Raw genomic sequence first — 19,583 nt, 5'->3', positions numbered from 1 at the left:
CGATTCAAGGAGAAAAGAACTCGCGCCAATCGGCTGGGGAGGTGGTGAACGCATAGCGGGGCTTAGCGTGACATCAGGGCCAAAGGAAGCCGAAGTCTCTAGTTCAACGGCATTTCCAGCTGGCAACATCCCGCTTGAAGAGGCAAGACCCGGCGGTCTGAAGAATCGATCGATGGTACCAGGCAATGGAGGGGGTAGCGGGGAAGCTCTAGCCGCTACTCTCCCTCGACGTTTAGGCATTATTTTGAAGGTAAGATCCCGACCTGCAGCGTCTTAATGAAGTGCGGCCATCTTGGATCCCTCTCTATTAATGTTTTTTTTTGTTTAATTGTACCTATAAATAGTAAGTCTGATTGTTAAGCTACTGATTTTCATAACTTGTCTGTTTTGGTTGGTGACTGCTACTACTACTTATCATTTCTAAAGCGCTGCTAGACGTACGCAGCGCTGTACACTTGAACATGAAGAGACAGTCCCTGCTCGACAGAGCTTACAATCTAATTAGGACAGACAAACAGGACAAACAAGAGATAAGGGGATATTAAAGTGAGGATGATAAAATAAGGGGTGACAACATCTGTGCACGAATACAGGAAGCAGGGGCGTGGCCACGGGTAGGCCTGGATGGGCCCAGGCCCAGCCACTTTCCCTCCAGGCCCGCCCATCCAACACCCTGCTGCTGTCGCTGCCTTTTCTCCCGCGGCTCCGCCGGGTCCGGGAAGCAGCATTCACAGCATTGCCTGCCTGCCTGCCTTTTAAAATAATTTGTCTCCCCAGGCTCCGCTGCATTTACTTCTTTGCCTGTCGCAAAGCACTGCCGTTCGCACAGGCAGCTCTGCTCCCCTTTGCCGCGTCCATCTGGCCCTACGTATCCACTACAGGAAGTGGATCAGAGAGGGTCGGATGGACGCGGCAAAGGGGAGCGGAGCTGCCTGTGTGAACGGCAGCGCTTTGCGACGGGCAAAGAAGTAAATGCAGGGGTGCCTGGGGAGACAAATTATTTTAAAAGGCAGGCAGGCAAAGCTGCTGAACGCTGCTTCCTGCCACGCTGGTGACTGGCGCAGGGATGCAACTTCTCAAGCCTTGGGGGCCTACAGAAGATTCTTCAGTTGGCAGGGCCCAGAGATCCCCGCCAGCCCAGGTATTTATCTTTACGGGAGGGGGATGGACAGAGAGGAAATATGTGGGTCATGCCCACCCAGTCCACCCCCAGGCCCACCCAAAAATTGAGGTCTGGCTACGCTACTGGCCGAGTGTCTATAGCCAGCCCCTCCAAATGACACAATGATTTAAAGTGTAGAACAAATTAGTACTCTAAGCGATGAAACTGATACTTCCTCTGTGTACATCCATATGCGGCACAAGCCAGCATGTTTGAAAATATAAGCGGGAAGAAATAAAATGCTACCAACCAACCAACAAAGAAGGACAAGGAGGATGCTGGCGCGGCTCATAGGTTTGCTTGTTTTGTTTTGAGTGTACTAGATGACGGCTGCGCCTGCAGGGAAAACGAAACAACGGCTAATCTAAGTGGCTTCAAATGTTTGACGTAACCCCGTCTCTTGTTTTCTTCAATCTCTTTGGTGATGGGTGGGGCGCGCTGTTGCGCGGCGCGTTGTTACGGGATGACGTCAGAGATCCGGAATTTGCGTCTGCCTCCTCAGGTCCTGTTGTTGTTGTTGTCGTCGTTTGCGCTTTGGCCCGGTGACCGCTGCCGGTACCGGTACCATGAAGTGGATGTTTAAGGAGGACCACTCACTAGGTAAGTGGCAGTGACGGACGCGGTTTGCTCCGGAACCGATAGAGTGACGCAGTTATTCCGCCTGGCCCTGTCTTGCGGTACCGCTTCCCGGGTCGGAATCTCGTCACTCTGGTACCGGTACCGACCCGCTGTCATAGCGAGTGCGCTGGTCCCGGCTGTACTGATCGATTCGCGCCCATCATATAGATGTGGACTGCAATGTTGGTAAATGTGTCTGTGCCTTAGAGCCGAACCGGGACAAGTGAATTCAGGAGGTGGAGGGAGACGGTAAGTGACCCAAACTCAGCACACTATCCCTCTTATGACATATCTTATACCCCAAGTCCTGTAAACTATATACTGTACTCTTTATGCAATACCCCAAATACTGTACAGTATATTCTATACCCCACTATACCCCAAATCCTGTACCTCCTACCCATTACATTAAACCTCATACCCCAAATCCTGTACCTTATATCCCAAATCCTGTAAACTATATACTGTACTCTTTGTGCAGTACCCCAAATACTGTACAGTATATTCTATACCTCACTATACCCCAAATCCTGTACCTCCTACCCATTACACTATACCTCAAACCCCAAATCTTGTACAGTATACCTCAAATCCTGTTCCTCCTACCCATTACATTAAACCTCATACCATGAATCCCATTCCTTATATCCCAAATTCTGTACCTCCTACCCCTTGCACTAAAGCTCATACCCCAAATCCAGTACACTGTACCCTATATCCCTTATACTGTACCTCAAATCCTGTACATTATACCCCACTATACCTCAACTCCTGTACTTCCTACCCCTTACACTGTACCTCAAACCCCAAATCCCCTATATACCCCAAATCTTGTACCTCCTACCCATTACATTAAACCTCATACCCCAAATCCTGTACATCCTACCCATTACATTAAACTTCATACCGGGAATCCCATTCCTTATATCCCAAATCCTGTAAACTATATACTGTACTCTTTACGCAATACCCCAAATACTGTACAGTATATTCTATACCCCACTATACCTCAAATCCTGTACTTCCTATCTCTTACACTATACCTCAAACCCCAAATCCTGTACCTCCTACCCATTACATTAAACCTCATACCCCAAATCCTGTACCTTCTACCCATTACATTAAACTTCATACCCCGAATCCCATTCCTTATATCCCAAATCCTGTACCTCCTACCCCTTACACTATACCTCAAACCCAAATCCTGTACCTCCTACCCATTACATTAAACCTCATACCCCTAATCCCATACCTTATACCCCAAATCCTGTACCTCCTACCCATTACATTAAACCTCATACCCCAAATCCTGTACCTCCTACCCATTACTTTAAACTTCATACCCCGAATCCCATTCCTTATATCCCAAATCCTGTAAACTATATACTGTACTCTTTATGCAATACCCCAAATACTGTACAGTATATTCTATACCCCACTATACCTCAAATCCTGTACTTCCTATCTCTTACACTATACCTCAAACCCCAAATCCTGTACCTCCTACCCATTACATTAAACCTCATACCCCTAATCCCATTCCTTATATCCCAAATCCTGTACCTCCTACCCCTTACACTATACCTCAAACCCAAATCCTGTACCTCCTACCCATTACATTAAACTTCATACCCCAAATCCTGTACCTCCTACCCATTACATTAAACCTCATACCCCTAATCCCATACCTTATACCCCAAATCCTGTACCTCCTACCCCTTACACTAAAGCTCATACCCTAAATCCAGTACACTGTACCCTATATCCCTTATACTGTACCTCAAATCCTGTACTTCCTACCCCTTACACTATACCTCAAACCCCAAATCCTGTACCTCCTACCCATTACATTAAACCTCATACCCCAAATCCTGTACCTTCTACCCATTACATTAAACTTCATATCGGGAATCCCATTCGTTATATCCCAAATCCTGTAAACTATATACTGTACTCTTTATGCAATACCCCAAATACTGTACAGTATATTCTATACCCCACTATACCCCAAATCCTGTACCTCCTACCCCTTACACTATACCTCAAACCCAAATCCTGTACTTCCTACCCATTACATTAAACCTCATACCCCTAATCCCATACCTTATACCCCAAATCCTGTACCTCCAACCCCTTACACTAAAGCTCATACCCCAAATCCAGTACCTTCTACCCATTACATTATACCTCAAACCCCAATCCTGTACTTCCTACCCCTTACACTATACCTCATACCCCAAATCCTGTACCTCCTACCCATTACATTAAACTTCATACCCCGAATCCCATTCCTTATATCCCAAATCCTGTACCTCCTACCCCTTGCACTAAAGCTCATACCCCAAATCCAGTACACTGTACCCTATATCCCTTATACTGTACCTCAAATCCTGTACTTCCTACCCCTTACACTATATCTCATACCCCAAATCCTGTACCTCCTACCCATTACATTAAACTTCATACCCCGAATCCCATTCCTTATATCCCAAATCCTGTACCTCCTACCCCTTGCACTAAAGCTCATACCCCAAATCCAGTACACTGTACCCTATATCCCTTATACTGTACCTCAAATCCTGTACATTATACCCCACTATATCTCAAATCCTGTACTTCCTACCCCTTGCACTAAAGCTCATACCACAAATCCAGTACACTGTACCCTATATCCCTTATACTGTACCTCAAATCCTGTACATTATACCCCACTATATCTCAAATCCTGTACTTCCTACCCCTTGCACTAAAGCTCATACCCCAAATCCAGTACACTGTACCCTATATCCCTTATACTGTACCTCAAATCCTGTACATTATACCCCACTATACCTCAAATCCTGTACTTCCTACCCCTTACACTATACCCCAAATCCCCACACTATACCCCAATTCTTGTACAGTATACCTCAAATCCTGTACCTCCTACCCATTACATTAAACCTCATACCCCGAATCCCATACCTTATACCCCAAATCCTGTACCTCCTACCCCTTACACTAAAGCTCATACCCCAAATCCAGTACACTGTACCCTATATCCCTTATACTGTACCTCAAATCCTGTACATTATACCCCACTATACCTCAACTCCTGTACTTCCTACCCCTTACACTGTACCTCAAACCCCAAATCCCCTATATACCCCAAATCTTGTACCTCCTACCCATTACATTAAACCTCATACCCCAAATCCTGTACATCCTACCCATTACATTAAACTTCATACCGGGAATCCCATTCCTTATATCCCAAATCCTGTAAACTATATACTGTACTCTTTACGCAATACCCCAAATACTGTACAGTATATTCTGTACCCCACTATACCTCAAATCTTGTACTTCCTACCCCTTACACTAAACCTCATACCCCAAATCCTGTACCTCCTACCCATTACATTAAACTTCATACCCCGAATCCCATACCTTATACCCCAAATCCTGTACCTCCTACCCCTTGCACTAAAGCTCATACCCTAAATCCAGTACACTGTACCCTATATCCCTTATACTGTACCTCAGATCCTGTACATTATACCCCACTATACCTCAACTCCTGTACTTCCTACCCCTTACACTGTACCTCAAACCCCAAATCCCCTATATACCCCAAATCCTGTACATCCTACCCATTACATTAAACTTCATACCGGGAATCCCATTCCTTATATCCCAAATCCTGTAAACTATATACTGTACTCTTTGTGCAGTACCCCAAATACTGTACAGTATATTCTATACCCCACTATACCCCAAATCCTGTACCTCCTACCCATTACATTAAACTTCATACCCCAAATCCTGTACCTTCTACCCATTACATTAAACTTCATACCGGGAATCCCATTCGTTATATCCCAAATCCTGTAAACTATATACTGTACTCTTTGTGCAGTACCCCAAATACTGTACAGTATATTCTATACCTCACTATACTTCAAATCCTGTACTTCCTACCCCTTACACTATACCTCAAACCCCAAATCCTGTACCTCCTACCCATTACTTTAAACTTCATACCCCGAATCCCATTCCTTATATCCCAAATCCTGTAAACTATATACTGTACTCTTTATGCAATACCCCAAATACTGTACAGTATATTCTATACCCCACTATACCTCAAATCCTGTACTTCCTACCCCTTACACTATACCTCAAACCCCAATCCTGTACCTCCTACCCATTACATTAAACCTCATAACCCAAATCCTGTACCTTCTACCCATTACATTAAACTTCATACCGGGAATCCCATTCGTTATATCCCAAATCCTGTAAACTATATACTGTACTCTTTGTGCAGTACCCCAAATACTGTACAGTATATTCTATACCCCACTATACCTCAAATCCTGTACTTCCTACCCCTTACACTATACCTCAAACCCCAATCCTGTACCTCCTACCCATTACATTAAACCTCAAACCCCGAATCCCATTCCTTATATCCCAAATCCTGTAAACTATATACTGTACTCTTTGTGCAGTACCCCAAATACTGTACAGTATATTCTATACCCCACTATACCCCAAATCCTGTACCTCCTACCCATTACATTAAACTTCATACCCCAAATCCTGTACCTTCTACCCATTACATTAAACTTCATACCGGGAATCCCATTCGTTATATCCCAAATCCTGTAAACTATATACTGTACTCTTTGTGCAGTACCCCAAATACTGTACAGTATATTCTATACCTCACGATACTTCAAATCCTGTACTTCCTACCCCTTACACTATACCTCAAAGCCCAAATCCTGTACCTCCTACCCATTACTTTAAACTTCATACCCCGAATCCCATTCCTTATATCCCAAATCCTGTAAACTATATACTGTACTCTTTATGCAATACCCCAAATACTGTACAGTATATTCTATACCCCACTATATCTCAAATCCTGTACTTCCTACCCCTTACACTATACCTCAAACCCCAATCCTGTACCTCCTACCCATTACATTAAACCTCATACCCCAAATCCTGTACCTTCTACCCATTACATTAAACTTCATACCGGGAATCCCATTCCTTATATCCCAAATCCTGTAAACTATATACTGTACTCTTTATGCAATACCCCAAATACTGTACAGTATATTCTATACCCCACTATACCCCAAATCCTGTACCTCCTACCCATTACATTAAACTTCATACCCCGAATCCCATTCCTTATATCCCAAATCCTGTACCTCCTACCCCTTACACTATACCCCAAATCCCCACACTATACCCCAATTCTTGTACAGTATACCTCAAATCCTGTACCTCCTACTCATTACATTAAACCTCATACCCCGAATCCCATACCTTATACCCCAAATCCTGTACCTCCTACCCCTTACACTAAAGCTCATACCCCAAATCCAGTACACTGTACCCTATATCCCTTATACTGTACCTCAAATCCTGTACATTATACCCCACTTTATCTCAAATCCTGTACTTCCTACCCCTTACACTAAAGCTCATACCCCAAATCCAGTACACTATACCCTTTATCCCTTATACTGTACCTCAAATCCTGTACATTATACCCCACTATACCTCAACTCCTGTACTTCCTACCCCTTACACTGTACCTCAAACCCCAAATCCCCTATATACCCCAAATCTTGTACCTCCTACCCATTACATTAAACCTCATACCCCAAATCCTGTACCTCCTACCCATTACATTAAACTTCATACCGGGAATCCCATTCCTTATATCCCAAATCCTGTAAATTATATACTGCACTCTTTACGCAGTACCCCAAATACTGTACAGTATATTCTATACCTCACTATACTTCAAATCCTGTACTTACTACTACTAACTAACATTTCTAAAGCGCTACTAGGGTTACGCAGCGCTGTACAATTTAAACATAGAAAGACAGTCCCTGCTCAAAGAGCTTACAATCTAAAAGACAAGAGAACAATCTAGAGGGCGAGTGAACAGTTAATCTGATAGGGTGGATAGATTGGGCATTCTATATTTCTCAAGCGGTTAGGCGCCGAAGGCAGCATTGAAGAGGTGGGTTTTAAGCAGAGATTTGAAGATGGGTAGGGAGGGGCATGGCGTATGGGTAAAGGAAGATTGTTCTAGGCAAAGGGTGAGGCAAGGCAGAATGAGCGGAGCCTGGAGTTGGCAGTGGTGGAGAAGGATAATGAGAGAAGGGCTTTGTCCTGTGAGCGGAGGTTACGGGCGGGAACATAGGGGGAGATGAGGGTGGAGAGGTAGTGAGGAGCCGCAGACTGAGTGCATTTGTAGGTAAGGAGGAGAAGATTGAATTGTATGCGATATCTGATCGGAAGCCAATGAAGTGATTTGAGGAGAGGGGTGATATGAGTATATCGGTTCTGGCGGAATATAAGACGTGCGGCAGCGTTCTGAACGGATTGAAGGGGGGATAGATGGCTACCCCTTACACTATACCTCAAATCCCAAATCCCAAATCCTGTACCTCCTACCCATTACATTAAACCTCATACCCCAAATCCTGTACCTTCTACCCATTACATTAAACTTCATACCGGGAATCCCATTCGTTATATCCCAAATCCTGTAAACTGTATACTGTACTCTTTGTGCAGTACCCCAAATACTGTACAGTATATTCTATACCCCACTATACCTCAAATCCTGTACTTCCTACCCATTACACTATACCTCAAACCCCAAATCTTGTACAGTATACCTCAAATCCTGTTCCTCCTACCCATTACATTAAACCTCATACCACGAATCCCATACCTTATACCCCAAATCCTGTACCTCCTACCCCTTTCACTAAAGCTCATACCCCAAATCCAGTACACTGTACCCTATATCCCTTATACTGTACCTCAAATCCTGTACATTATACCCCACTATACCTCAAATCCTGCACTTCCTACCCCTTACACTATACCCCAAATCCCCACACTATACCCCAATTCTTGTACAGTATACCTCAAATCCTGTACCTCCTACTCATTACATTAAACCTCATACCCCGAATCCCATACCTTATACCCCAAATCCTGTACCTCCTACCCCTTACACTAAAGCTCATACCCCAAATCCAGTACACTGTACCCTATATCCCTTATACTGTACCTCAGATCCTGTACATTATACCCCACTATATCTCAAATCCTGTACTTCCTACCCCTTACACTAAAGCTCATACCCCAAATCCAGTACACTATACCCTATATCCCTTATACTGTACCTCAAATCCTGTACATTATACCCCACTATACCTCAACTCCTGTACTTCCTACCCCTTACACTGTACCTCAAACCCCAAATCCCCTATATACCCCAAATCTTGTACCTCCTACCCATTACATTAAACCTCATACCCCAAATCCTGTACCTCCTACCCATTACATTAAACTTCATACCGGGAATCCCATTCCTTATATCCCAAATCCTGTAAATTATATACTGCACTCTTTACGCAGTACCCCAAATACTGTACAGTATATTCTATACCTCACTATACTTCAAATCCTGTACTTACTACTACTAACTAACATTTCTAAAGCGCTACTAGGGTTACGCAGCGCTGTACAATTTAAACATAGAAAGACAGTCCCTGCTCAAAGAGCTTACAATCTAAAAGACAAGAGAACAATCTAGAGGGCGAGTGAACAGTTAATCTGATAGGGTGGATAGATTGGGCATTCTATATTTCTCAAGCGGTTAGGCGCCGAAGGCAGCATTGAAGAGGTGGGTTTTAAGCAGAGATTTGAAGATGGGTAGGGAGGGGGCATGGCGTATGGGTAAAGGAAGATTGTTCCAGGCAAAGGGTGAGGCAAGGCAGAATGAGCGGAGCCTGGAGTTGGCAGTGGTGGAGAAGGATAATGAGAGAAGGGCTTTGTCCTGTGAGCGGAGGTTACGGGCGGGAACATAGGGGGAGATGAGGGTGGAGAGGTAGTGAGGAGCCGCAGACTGAGTGCATTTGTAGGTAAGGAGGAGAAGATTGAATTGTATGCGATATCTGATCGGAAGCCAATGAAGTGATTTGAGGAGAGGGGTGATATGAGTATATCGGTTCTGGCGGAATATAAGACGTGCGGCAGCGTTCTGAACGGATTGAAGGGGGGATAGATGGCTACCCCTTACACTATACCTCAAATCCCAAATCCTGTACCTCCTACCCATTACATTAAACCTCATACCCCAAATCCTGTACCTTCTACCCATTACATTAAACTTCATACCGGGAATCCCATTCGTTATATCCCAAATCCTGTAAACTATATACTGTACTCTTTATGCAGTACCCCAAATACTGTACAGTATATTCTATACCCCACTATACCTCAAATCCTGTACTTCCTACCCATTACACTATACCTCAAACCCCAAATCTTGTACAGTATACCTCAAATCCTGTTCCTCCTACCCATTACATTAAACCTCATACCACGAATCCCATACCTTATACCCCAAATCCTGTACCTCCTACCCCTTTCACTAAAGCTCATACCCCAAATCCAGTACACTATACCCTATATCCCTTATGCTGTACCTCAAATCCTGTACATTATACCCCACTATACCTCAAATCCTGTACTTCCTACCCCTTACACTATACCCCAAATCTTGTACAGTATACCTCAAATCCTGTACCTCCTACCCATTACATTAAACCTCATACCCCATATCCTGTACCTCCTACCCATTACATTAAAGTTCATGCCCCAAATCCCATTCCTTATATCCCAAATCCTGTACCTCCTACCCCTTACACTAAAGCTCATACCCCAAATCCAGTATACTGTACCCTATATCCCTTATACTGTACCTCAAATCATGTACATTATACCCCACTATACCTCAAATCCTGTACTTCCTATCCATTATACTATACTTCATACCTCAAATCCCATACCTCCTACTCCTTACTATACCTCATACCCCAAATCTGTTCAGTATACCCTAAATCCTGTTCCTCCTACCCTATAACTCATATCCCAAATCCCATACACTATACCGTATACTCTCCTATATATCAAATCCCTTATTTCCTACCCCTTACACTATACCTCAAACCATATTGTATACCCCTTTTACTATACCCCAAATCCTGGACACTAATCTATACCCCGAGTCCTGTACCCCATCCTTGGCCACCTTTAAATCTAGACTGAAAGCCCACCTATTTAACATTGCTTTTGACTCATAACCACTCGCCTCCACCTACCCTCCTCTCCTCCTTCCTGTACACATTAATTGATTTGATTTGCTTACTTTATTTTTTGTCAATTAGACTGTAAGCTCTTTGAGCAGGGACTGTCTTCTATGTTTGTGCAGCGCTGTGTACGCCTTGTAGCGCTATAGAAATGCTAAATAGTAGTAGTAGTACTGTACCTCCTATCCCTTACATGATACCTCATATCCCAAATCCTGTACACTAGCTTCTAGCTGGCACAGCAGGACCTAGTTTAGTCCCACCCAGCCTCTCCAACTTCTGTTGGGAGGGGGGGCCTAGACTGAAGGAGGGGGGACATGTGATGCCTTTTGGGGGAGTGGACGTCACTGAAGGGGGTATATGTGATGCTTTAATGGGGGTAGGGGCTTGACTGGAGGGGATTTTGTGATGCCTTTGGGGTGTGGTGAGGGTGGTCTGCACACATGCAAATAACTTAACAAAGGCCCTTATAGATATGCTCAGAAGAGGAATAACATAGTTTATGACAATGGTACCCAAACCTGGTCCTGGAAGCACCCCAGCCAGACAGGGTTTCAGGATATCCACAATGAATATTTATACATATATCCAGTAACTTCCATATTCTTGAAATATAATAATACAAATTTATTAATCAGTTTTTAAATTTTATCATATCAGTATACAAAAACCACCCTACTACCATTAATCTTGCACACATCATTCATTTCACTCAGGCTGCCATACTTTCCATCACTTCCTCAGTAGCTGGAATGTATCAATTGTCCTCCTTAATTACAAACTGTATTTATCGTTTATCCTTTATTCATTTACTAGACCGTCACTTATTACAAAGGTAAACCAGAACGGTTTACAATATAAAATAACATTAAAATAATATTAAAACAGTAGATAAACATACTCTGAAATCCATTTGTGATAGGAAAGCACTATAAAAAGACAACACACATACAGATTTCACAGACTGTAACTATAAAAACATTGGTAAAAACAGAAAACTAAAAAGTTTGTTTCTTTTTTCTTTTTTTTTTGTTTATCCTTTATTTCTATTTTAAATATTTGTTTCAACTGACTTTCTCCTTATAAATACTGAACAGTCATATCAAACTTATGCTTTTGTGCAAACAAATGTTCATCAATCATTATTATTCTTCCTTATTGATCTTCTTTTCTGTGAAGAATTAAAATTCTCCTGTAGTTACATTCCTTACATTCGATTTCAAACAGTCGAGTAAAACTTTTCTGAAGAAGAAACTCTCCAACTATCCTCAGTCCTTCTCCTTGATCTGCCAATTTTTCCATCTCCCCGCACTTTACATTACATGTGTTTTACCTTAAGTTTCAGCTTCATGGGCTATACAACAAATTGTATGTAAACATTGGCCAGTTTTAACGTTGCATGGTTAATTTAAAGAGTTACCTTGCTTTGCATATATAAGGGGTCAAAATCCAGGAGAGAAGCTTGCAACCACTAAGTATAAGGTGGCTAGAACTATGGGGTATCCTAGTAAGTGTGAAAGCTGTGGATACTGTCCGCATGCTATTGAAACTCATTGGATACAAATACCAAATCAACAGAAAAAGAGAACATTTTTTCTACAGTCTAGAACAAATTGTGATTCTTCATATTATTGTTCACCATCTTTGCAAAAACTTAATTCGTTACCAGTACAATACAGGGCTAAATTTAGAACTCTATGTCTGACATGAGCAATAGACAATTACAGCAGTAAAAATATTAAAATAACAATACAAACAAAGTATGGCATAGTATACTACTTAAAAATATTTCAAACTGCAAAGAGTGCAAGTATACATCAAAAACTATAAATTCACTCTTTTGTTCAATCCATAGTTGAACGTGGGACTTTGATCAAGGATAAATTTCTTTATATATAAAATAGCCTCAACAGCCCAGGGAGCCTAACACTAGGACTCCACTGAAATGGCCAACATCATAGGCTCCTACCGCCTTCCAAAAAAAATCACAGAAATCAAAAAAACCCAAACAATATATACTCGGGGAGAAAAAGATTCTGTGAACAAAAAACGGAAAGCGGAGTGTCTTACAATATCAAAAGGTGATCAAAATCACCACACACCCCTATAGTGAATACTAATGGATCTGAAAAACTACAGCATCCAATACTTGAACCTTCTTCAGTGAAATTGAACTCAGAGACACCAAAGGTAGAAAACAAAGCACAATTACAATATTGGACACTCATCGCACAATGACGACTGAAAACTCCCAAAATGGATAACTTTGCTTGAATTGTTGCTTTATAAATCTTCTGAAGTCATGCATGTCCTGATTCTCAAATAGCAATGGTAATGTCTCAAGTTACTACCTCAGTCTTTACAATCACACTTCCAGGAAGGTCTAAAAATCAATTACAATTTCTCATATTGATCTTTCAAGTGGGTATAAACTTTCAGTCTTCCACACTCGCAATGTCTTGTAAACTTTCTCGACAGCAAGGGACCCCACTGTTTCGCAACCTTCATCAGGAGAAATACAAAAAAAAAATTTTTTCTTTTCAATCCATCGCGAACAATATTCGCGATGGATTGAAAAGAAAAACGTTTTTTGTATTTCTCCCGATGAAGGTTGCGAAACAGTGGGGGGATGAGTATAAGAAGTTTGGGAGACATGGTTTAAGGTATAGTCATTTTCAGAGCAGGAGTTGTGTGGGTGGGCTTATAAGGTTAAGTTGGATCGTTAGGGTAAGCTTGCTTGAAGAGATGTGTCTTAAACATTTTTCTGAAGGGTAGATAGTCGTTAATTGTTCGGATGGATCTTGGTAGAGCGTTCTAAAGCTGGCTGCCCAAAAATGAGAAACTGGATGCATAGGAGGTTTTGTATTTAATTCCTTTGCAGTTGGGAAGGTGTAAATTGAGGTAAGTACGTGAGGACATTGATCTGTTTCTGATTGGGAGGTCGATCAGGTTATTCATGTAGCTAGGGGATTCTCCGTATATGATCTTATGAATCATTGTATGGACTTTGAAGTTTATTCTTTGATGGGGAGCCAATTAAGCTTCTATCGAAGAGGTGATGCGCTTTCAAATCTTGATTTGCCAAAGATAAGTCTGGCTGCCTTGTTCTGGATAGTCTGAATTTTTTTCAGGATTTGGGTCTTACATCCTAAGAAAACACTGTTGCAATAGTCTACGTGGGTAATAACTGGATTGTACCAGGTTTTGGAAAGTGACCAAGGGAAGATATGATTTCACTCGTTTCAGTATCCACATCATATTGAACAGTTGGTGGTAAAGAATTACATTACTTCGTTGCTTGATGTGGGATCAAAAGAGTATATATTTAATACAAGCAGCGGATAGAAAAGAAAGATTATATGATGTTTCCTTTTATTAAAAGTTTTTGTTGCCCTACTGTTAACTTTGTCTGGATAATGCTGAGGCATCCTGTAAGGATATTCAGTAGTACTTTTCTGAGAGAACTGCTGAAAATCTGCAGACAGTCTCAGCCAGTGCAAATAGCTGGATAACTTCCGACGTTAATCTGGTTATTTGCATTTGAATATTGGGTCCATAATCTCTTTCTATGTAGTGTTTTTATGTTTGTATAATTTCTGTTATTACTTGCAGAGCACAGATATGTTGAATCTGCAAAAATTCGAGCAAAGTATCCTGATCGTGTTCCGGTGAGTTTTAATCTTTCCATGTTTTCTTATGAAATGTAAGTCCTGCTGGAGTTGAATGTGCTGTTGGCAATATGATACATTTGCAATTGGGTTGGTGTGAGTGGTTTGGGAGAGCTGGGGAGAGTTTTGTGAAAAACCGTTCATACACATTTATTATCTGATGATTGACGCTTGGTTTTTTTATGAATATTTCTTTACAAGTCCTGTGAAAGAGATCTGCTTTCTTGAGATTTCTATAGTAACATAGTAAATGACGGCAGATAAAGACCTGTATGGTCCATCCAGTCTGCCCAACAAGGTAAACTAATTTTGCATGGTATGTGATACTTTATATGTATACCCGAGTTTGATTTGTCCTTGCCATTCTCAGGGTACAGACCATAGAAGTCTGCCCAGAACTGTTCTTGTACTAAATGTTCTGAAGCTAACGTCAAAGTTCTTTAAAATTGACACTCAAGCGTATCCATGTCAATTCAGTCATGATCAGGGCATAGACCGTAGAGGTCTGCATAGCACCGGTTTTGCTTCCCAATTACCGGCATCACCACCCAGTCTCCGGTAAGATTCCGTAGATCCATTCCTTCTAAACAGGATTCCTTTGTGTTTATCTCAAGCATGTTTGAATTCCATTACCGTTTTCATCTCTACCACCTCCCGCGGGAGGGCATTCCATGTATCCACCACCCTCTCTGTGAAAAAATACTTCTTGACATTACTCCTGAGTCTTCCCCCCTTCAACCTCAATTCATGTCCTCTAGTTCTACCGCCTTCCCGTCTCCGGAAAAGGTTTGTTTGTGGATTAATACCGGAGACGGGAAGGCGGTAGAACTAGAAGACATGAATTGAGGTTGTACCATGTTAGAAACTATTAAATAGGGAGGAAGTGACATCACTGTGCAGGATGAAAGCCTGAGCAGGGGCCTCTCTTAAACTGGACCCTATAATTAACACAATCCCACCTGATTCTGCATTGTTTTTGCAAGATGGAGTGAGCTGCACTAGGGCAGAAGCAGCTTACATGTCCTTTGTGGAGTGGAGGAGTAGCCTAATGGTTAATGCAGTAGCCTGAGAACCAAGGGAACCAGGTTTGATACCCAGTGCAGTTCATTGTGACTCTGAGCAAGTCACTTAACCTCCATTGCCCCAGATACAAAATAAGTACCTGTATATAATACATAAACTGCTTTGATTGTAACTACAGAAAGCCAGTATATCAAAGCCCATCCCATTTCCCATTCCCTTCAAACTAAAATCAGTAGATACACATGGGTTCTCTTACTTAGTTGGGAAGATGAGCCACGATGAGTGAGACAGAATAGCGGCTGTGGCACACACGAGGGAAGAAGGTGGCAGCAGCGGCCAGTGCAAAGCCCAGAATGAGGAATGTTGATATTGATCTCCAAAATTGGAACTTAGTAGCTGCTTTCAGGAAATGAAATTGAATTTTGGAGCAGTAAAGCAAAAAAATATTAGAGCACATTGAGGAAGTAAAGTTGGAGGTGACAGAATGAGTACTGAAATACAGATGAAGATCAGGGTGAGGAGCTTGGGGGCCTCAAAAAAAAACCTGAAAGCCCTTGAGCAAAGACAGCAGGAACTGCTGACAAAATGGAGGACCTGGAAAAGAGGGGAAGATGTATAAATATTGCATGACCATAGCAAAGAAGTTATGAGCCCTGGATTGTGAGGGGCAGTAGAGATCAGGAAGGTCAGCTCCCTATGTGCGTAGCCTGACTTCACTTCCTAAGAAAATCTCTCAAGAGACATTGCTATATTATTATTATTTATTGCATTTGTATCCCACATTCCCCCACCTATTTGCAGGCTCAATGTGGCTTACATAGATTTGATAATATTGTCATATCAGGATATCAGATACAGTTAGTAATGTGTAGTGATTAGGAAGGGAGGGGAGAAGAAGGAGAGAGTGACGTGACTTAGTGAGGTTATATGTTCTCATTGTAGGCCTTGTTGAAGAAGAATGTTTTCAGAGATTTTCGAAAGATAGTTGCTTCATTGGTTGCTTTCAAGTCTGTAGGTAATGCATTCCATAGCTGCGTGCTCATGTAAGAGAAGGTGGTGGCATGCATCAGTTTATATTTAAGTCCTTTGCAGCTGGGGTAGTGCAGGTTGAGAAATTTGCGGGATGATCTTGTGGCGTTTCTGGGAGGTAGGTCCATGAGGTTTAGCATATAGATTGGGGCGTCTGCATGAATGATTTTGTGTACAATTGTGCAGATCTTGAACGCAATGCGTTCCTTAAGAGGAAGCCAGTGAAGTTTCTCTCTTAGGGGTTTTGTGCTTTCATATTTAATTTTTCCAAATATGAGTCTGGCGGCCGTATTCTGGGCAGTTTGGAGTTTTTTGATTGTCTGTTCTTTGCAACCGGTGTATAGTGTATTGCAGTAGTCCAAATGACTTATTACCATTGACTGTACCAGGGTAAGAAGATGTATCTCGGGAAGAAAGGTTTTGCTCTTTTAAGTTTCCACATGGTGTAGAACATCTTTTTCGTTGTGTTTTTCACGTGGGTGTCAAGAGTGAGGTTTCGATCAATGGTGACTCCAAGAATTTTCAAGTTTTGTGAGACAGGAAGGGAACAGTATGGTGTGATTATGGTGTTGAAGTTTTTTGTGAGGTGAGTACAAGACATTGTGTTTTTTCTGCGTGAAGTTTTAGTTGGAATGCATCTGCCCAAGTGTGCATTATTTGGAGGCTTTGGTTGATCTTGTTAGTGATTTCTTTTAGCTCATGTTTGAATGGGATGTAAATTGTGACGTCATCTGCATAGATTTAGGGGTTGAGGTTTTGATTGGCTAGTAGTTTGGCTAGAGGTATCATCATTAGGTTGAATAATGTGTATAAGACTTGAATTAAAGGAACAGATAGTGAACAAAATGAGAATGTGCCCATGATTTTTATGGGAAGGGCATAGTATAACTGCATATGCTGATTTAATCCCCATAACTTTACCGAGGAGCAGGGAGTTTAGACCTAGCACCCTGCACTTGGATGAACTCCTCTCATTTGGGATTGCCTTCTCAGTAAATGGTAAAACCCATCAACTCAATAGCCTCAGAGTGTGGAGCAGGAGCTGAAAGAGGCAGGTAATAGAGGGATGGACATTGCAGCAGACAGAGAAATGCAGATGCCATGTAAAGTGGCAAAGTGGAGAAAGCCATTGTAGTTTGTGACTTTCTATGGTAACTTATCAGGGCATGTCAGAGATGTGCAAATGTAACTCTGTGGTTAGAGGACAAGAGGATGGAGAGAAGAAAGAATACTGGAAGACTGGTAAACTGTAAAGCTGAGCTCTTATGGGATAGAGAGAAGAGAAACAGATGAATGGAGAATGGAAGGTTGATTAATTTTGTAGGGGTGCTGGAGAGGTGGATTACTGAATGGGAAGAGTGTGTGTTTGGATAGGGGTTATAGGAAACTCAGGAGGATTAGAAAGAAAAGTAGGAGTCTGGGAATGGTGGATATTCAATAGCAGAGAGTTGCCTCTTCCTAGAAAATAATGCCTGGGCAAGTAGTGGGCTGGAATTAGAGGGGAGCCCAGGAGAGGGAGGAAGATTAAGGATATGGGGAGACTAGTGAGTATTATCTCTGTGAATGTAAGGTGAACTCAATATCCAATTGAGTCATTCCTTGTCAAGTGGACCAATTTTAAAGGTCGTCCCCACCTCACCATCTCAGATTTTGATGAAATTTGGTACATAGTTTCTTTATGATAAAAAAACTAAGCTGTGCAAAATTTTAGTTCAAAAGACTAAAAATTGGAGGTTCTAGGGGACCTCAAGTAAAGGGTTGCAAAATGTCGCCTGAGCAAAAATGACATTTTGGGCCAACTTCCAGAAGCTGTAAAACTGGAAGTTTTAGTAGTACAAGGGGGATATTTGGAGAACCTGCACTACTTTTAGGGCTTAATGAACTGGCAAAACCCCCCTGTTCCTAGTCCTCTTACGTTTTGAATGGTTTAGGCTCAAACTTTGCCAAAAAAACGGCAAAAATCAATTTACAGCGATGTTGAGGCTGCTGTAGTTTTTAAACTAGTTGGCCTTTCAGGTTGATTTTTGGTAGGTGTACTAAATGCACGGCTGTAATGAGGCATTGCAATTTGCAGCACTTTCCTTCAAGTGGTTGAAAAATTATAAGCGTTCAAAGTTGGTATAAAAAGCATTTTTGCCTATTTTGGGCTATCTTTGATGCCCTTGATCTCCAGTGGGACAGCTTCAATGTTCTTTCTTTTAGCACCATTAGAAAGAGCAGATTTCCTTCTATCAGAATATGTAGTTTTCAATTTGGAGTCTCTCCATATAAGGATTGCAAGAAAAGTGTTTTTTGGCCAGTATTGTTGAATGATAGATGAAACGGATATAGGGCCCATCGATGTTTCTAATTGCTGTATAAGTCACTCAGTTGCTTTAAGCATGCGTTGGTCCATGGTGGCTACGCCACTACCAATTCAATAGGAAGTGGCAGCCTCATCGCCAAGAGGTCACGCCCGATAGCCAGGCAAGTCCAGCCACTTGGCACAGGTTCCCAAGCCTGAAGGTGGGCATCCAAAGTTTTTTGAAACCCCACTAAGCTAACCACTTTTACTACATTCTCTGGCAACAAATTCCAGAGTTTAATTACATGTTAAGTGAAGAAATCTTTCTCGAGATGCGGTGACCAGAATTGAACACAATAATCAAGGTGTGATCGCACTATGGAGTGATACAAAGGCATTATAACATCTTCATTATTGTTTTCCATTCCTTTCTTAATTATATCTAACATTGTATTTGCTTTCTTAGCTGCTGCCGCACACTGAGCAGAGGGTTTCAACGTATTATCAACGATGATGCCTAGATCCCTTTCTTGGTCCCTGACTCCTAATGTGGAACCTTGCATTACGTAGTTATAATTTGGGTTCCTCTTTCCCACATGCATCACTTTTCACTT

The 19,583-nt window shown here is 42.0% G+C and overlaps 1 protein-coding gene across 1 annotated transcript in view; it reads left to right on the top strand.

Moving 5' to 3' along the window:
* The first annotated feature begins 1,673 nt into the window (after positions 1-1,673).
* Positions 1,674-19,583, top strand: part of LOC115458892 (gamma-aminobutyric acid receptor-associated protein-like 2) — a 37,376-nt gene continuing 19,466 nt past the window's right edge. The window contains exons 1-2 of the mRNA XM_030188733.1: positions 1,674-1,762; positions 14,578-14,633. Coding sequence (XP_030044593.1) covers positions 1,729-1,762; positions 14,578-14,633 — 90 coding nt within the window. The 5' untranslated portion in view covers positions 1,674-1,728. The remainder of the gene's footprint in view (positions 1,763-14,577; positions 14,634-19,583) is intronic.

The sequence above is a fragment of the Microcaecilia unicolor genome, unplaced genomic scaffold, assembly GCF_901765095.1.
Source record: "Microcaecilia unicolor unplaced genomic scaffold, aMicUni1.1, whole genome shotgun sequence".
NCBI lineage: Eukaryota > Metazoa > Chordata > Amphibia > Gymnophiona > Siphonopidae > Microcaecilia > Microcaecilia unicolor.
The sequence above is the reverse complement of the archived record's forward strand: the minus strand, read 5'-3'. Positions and strand labels throughout refer to the sequence as shown.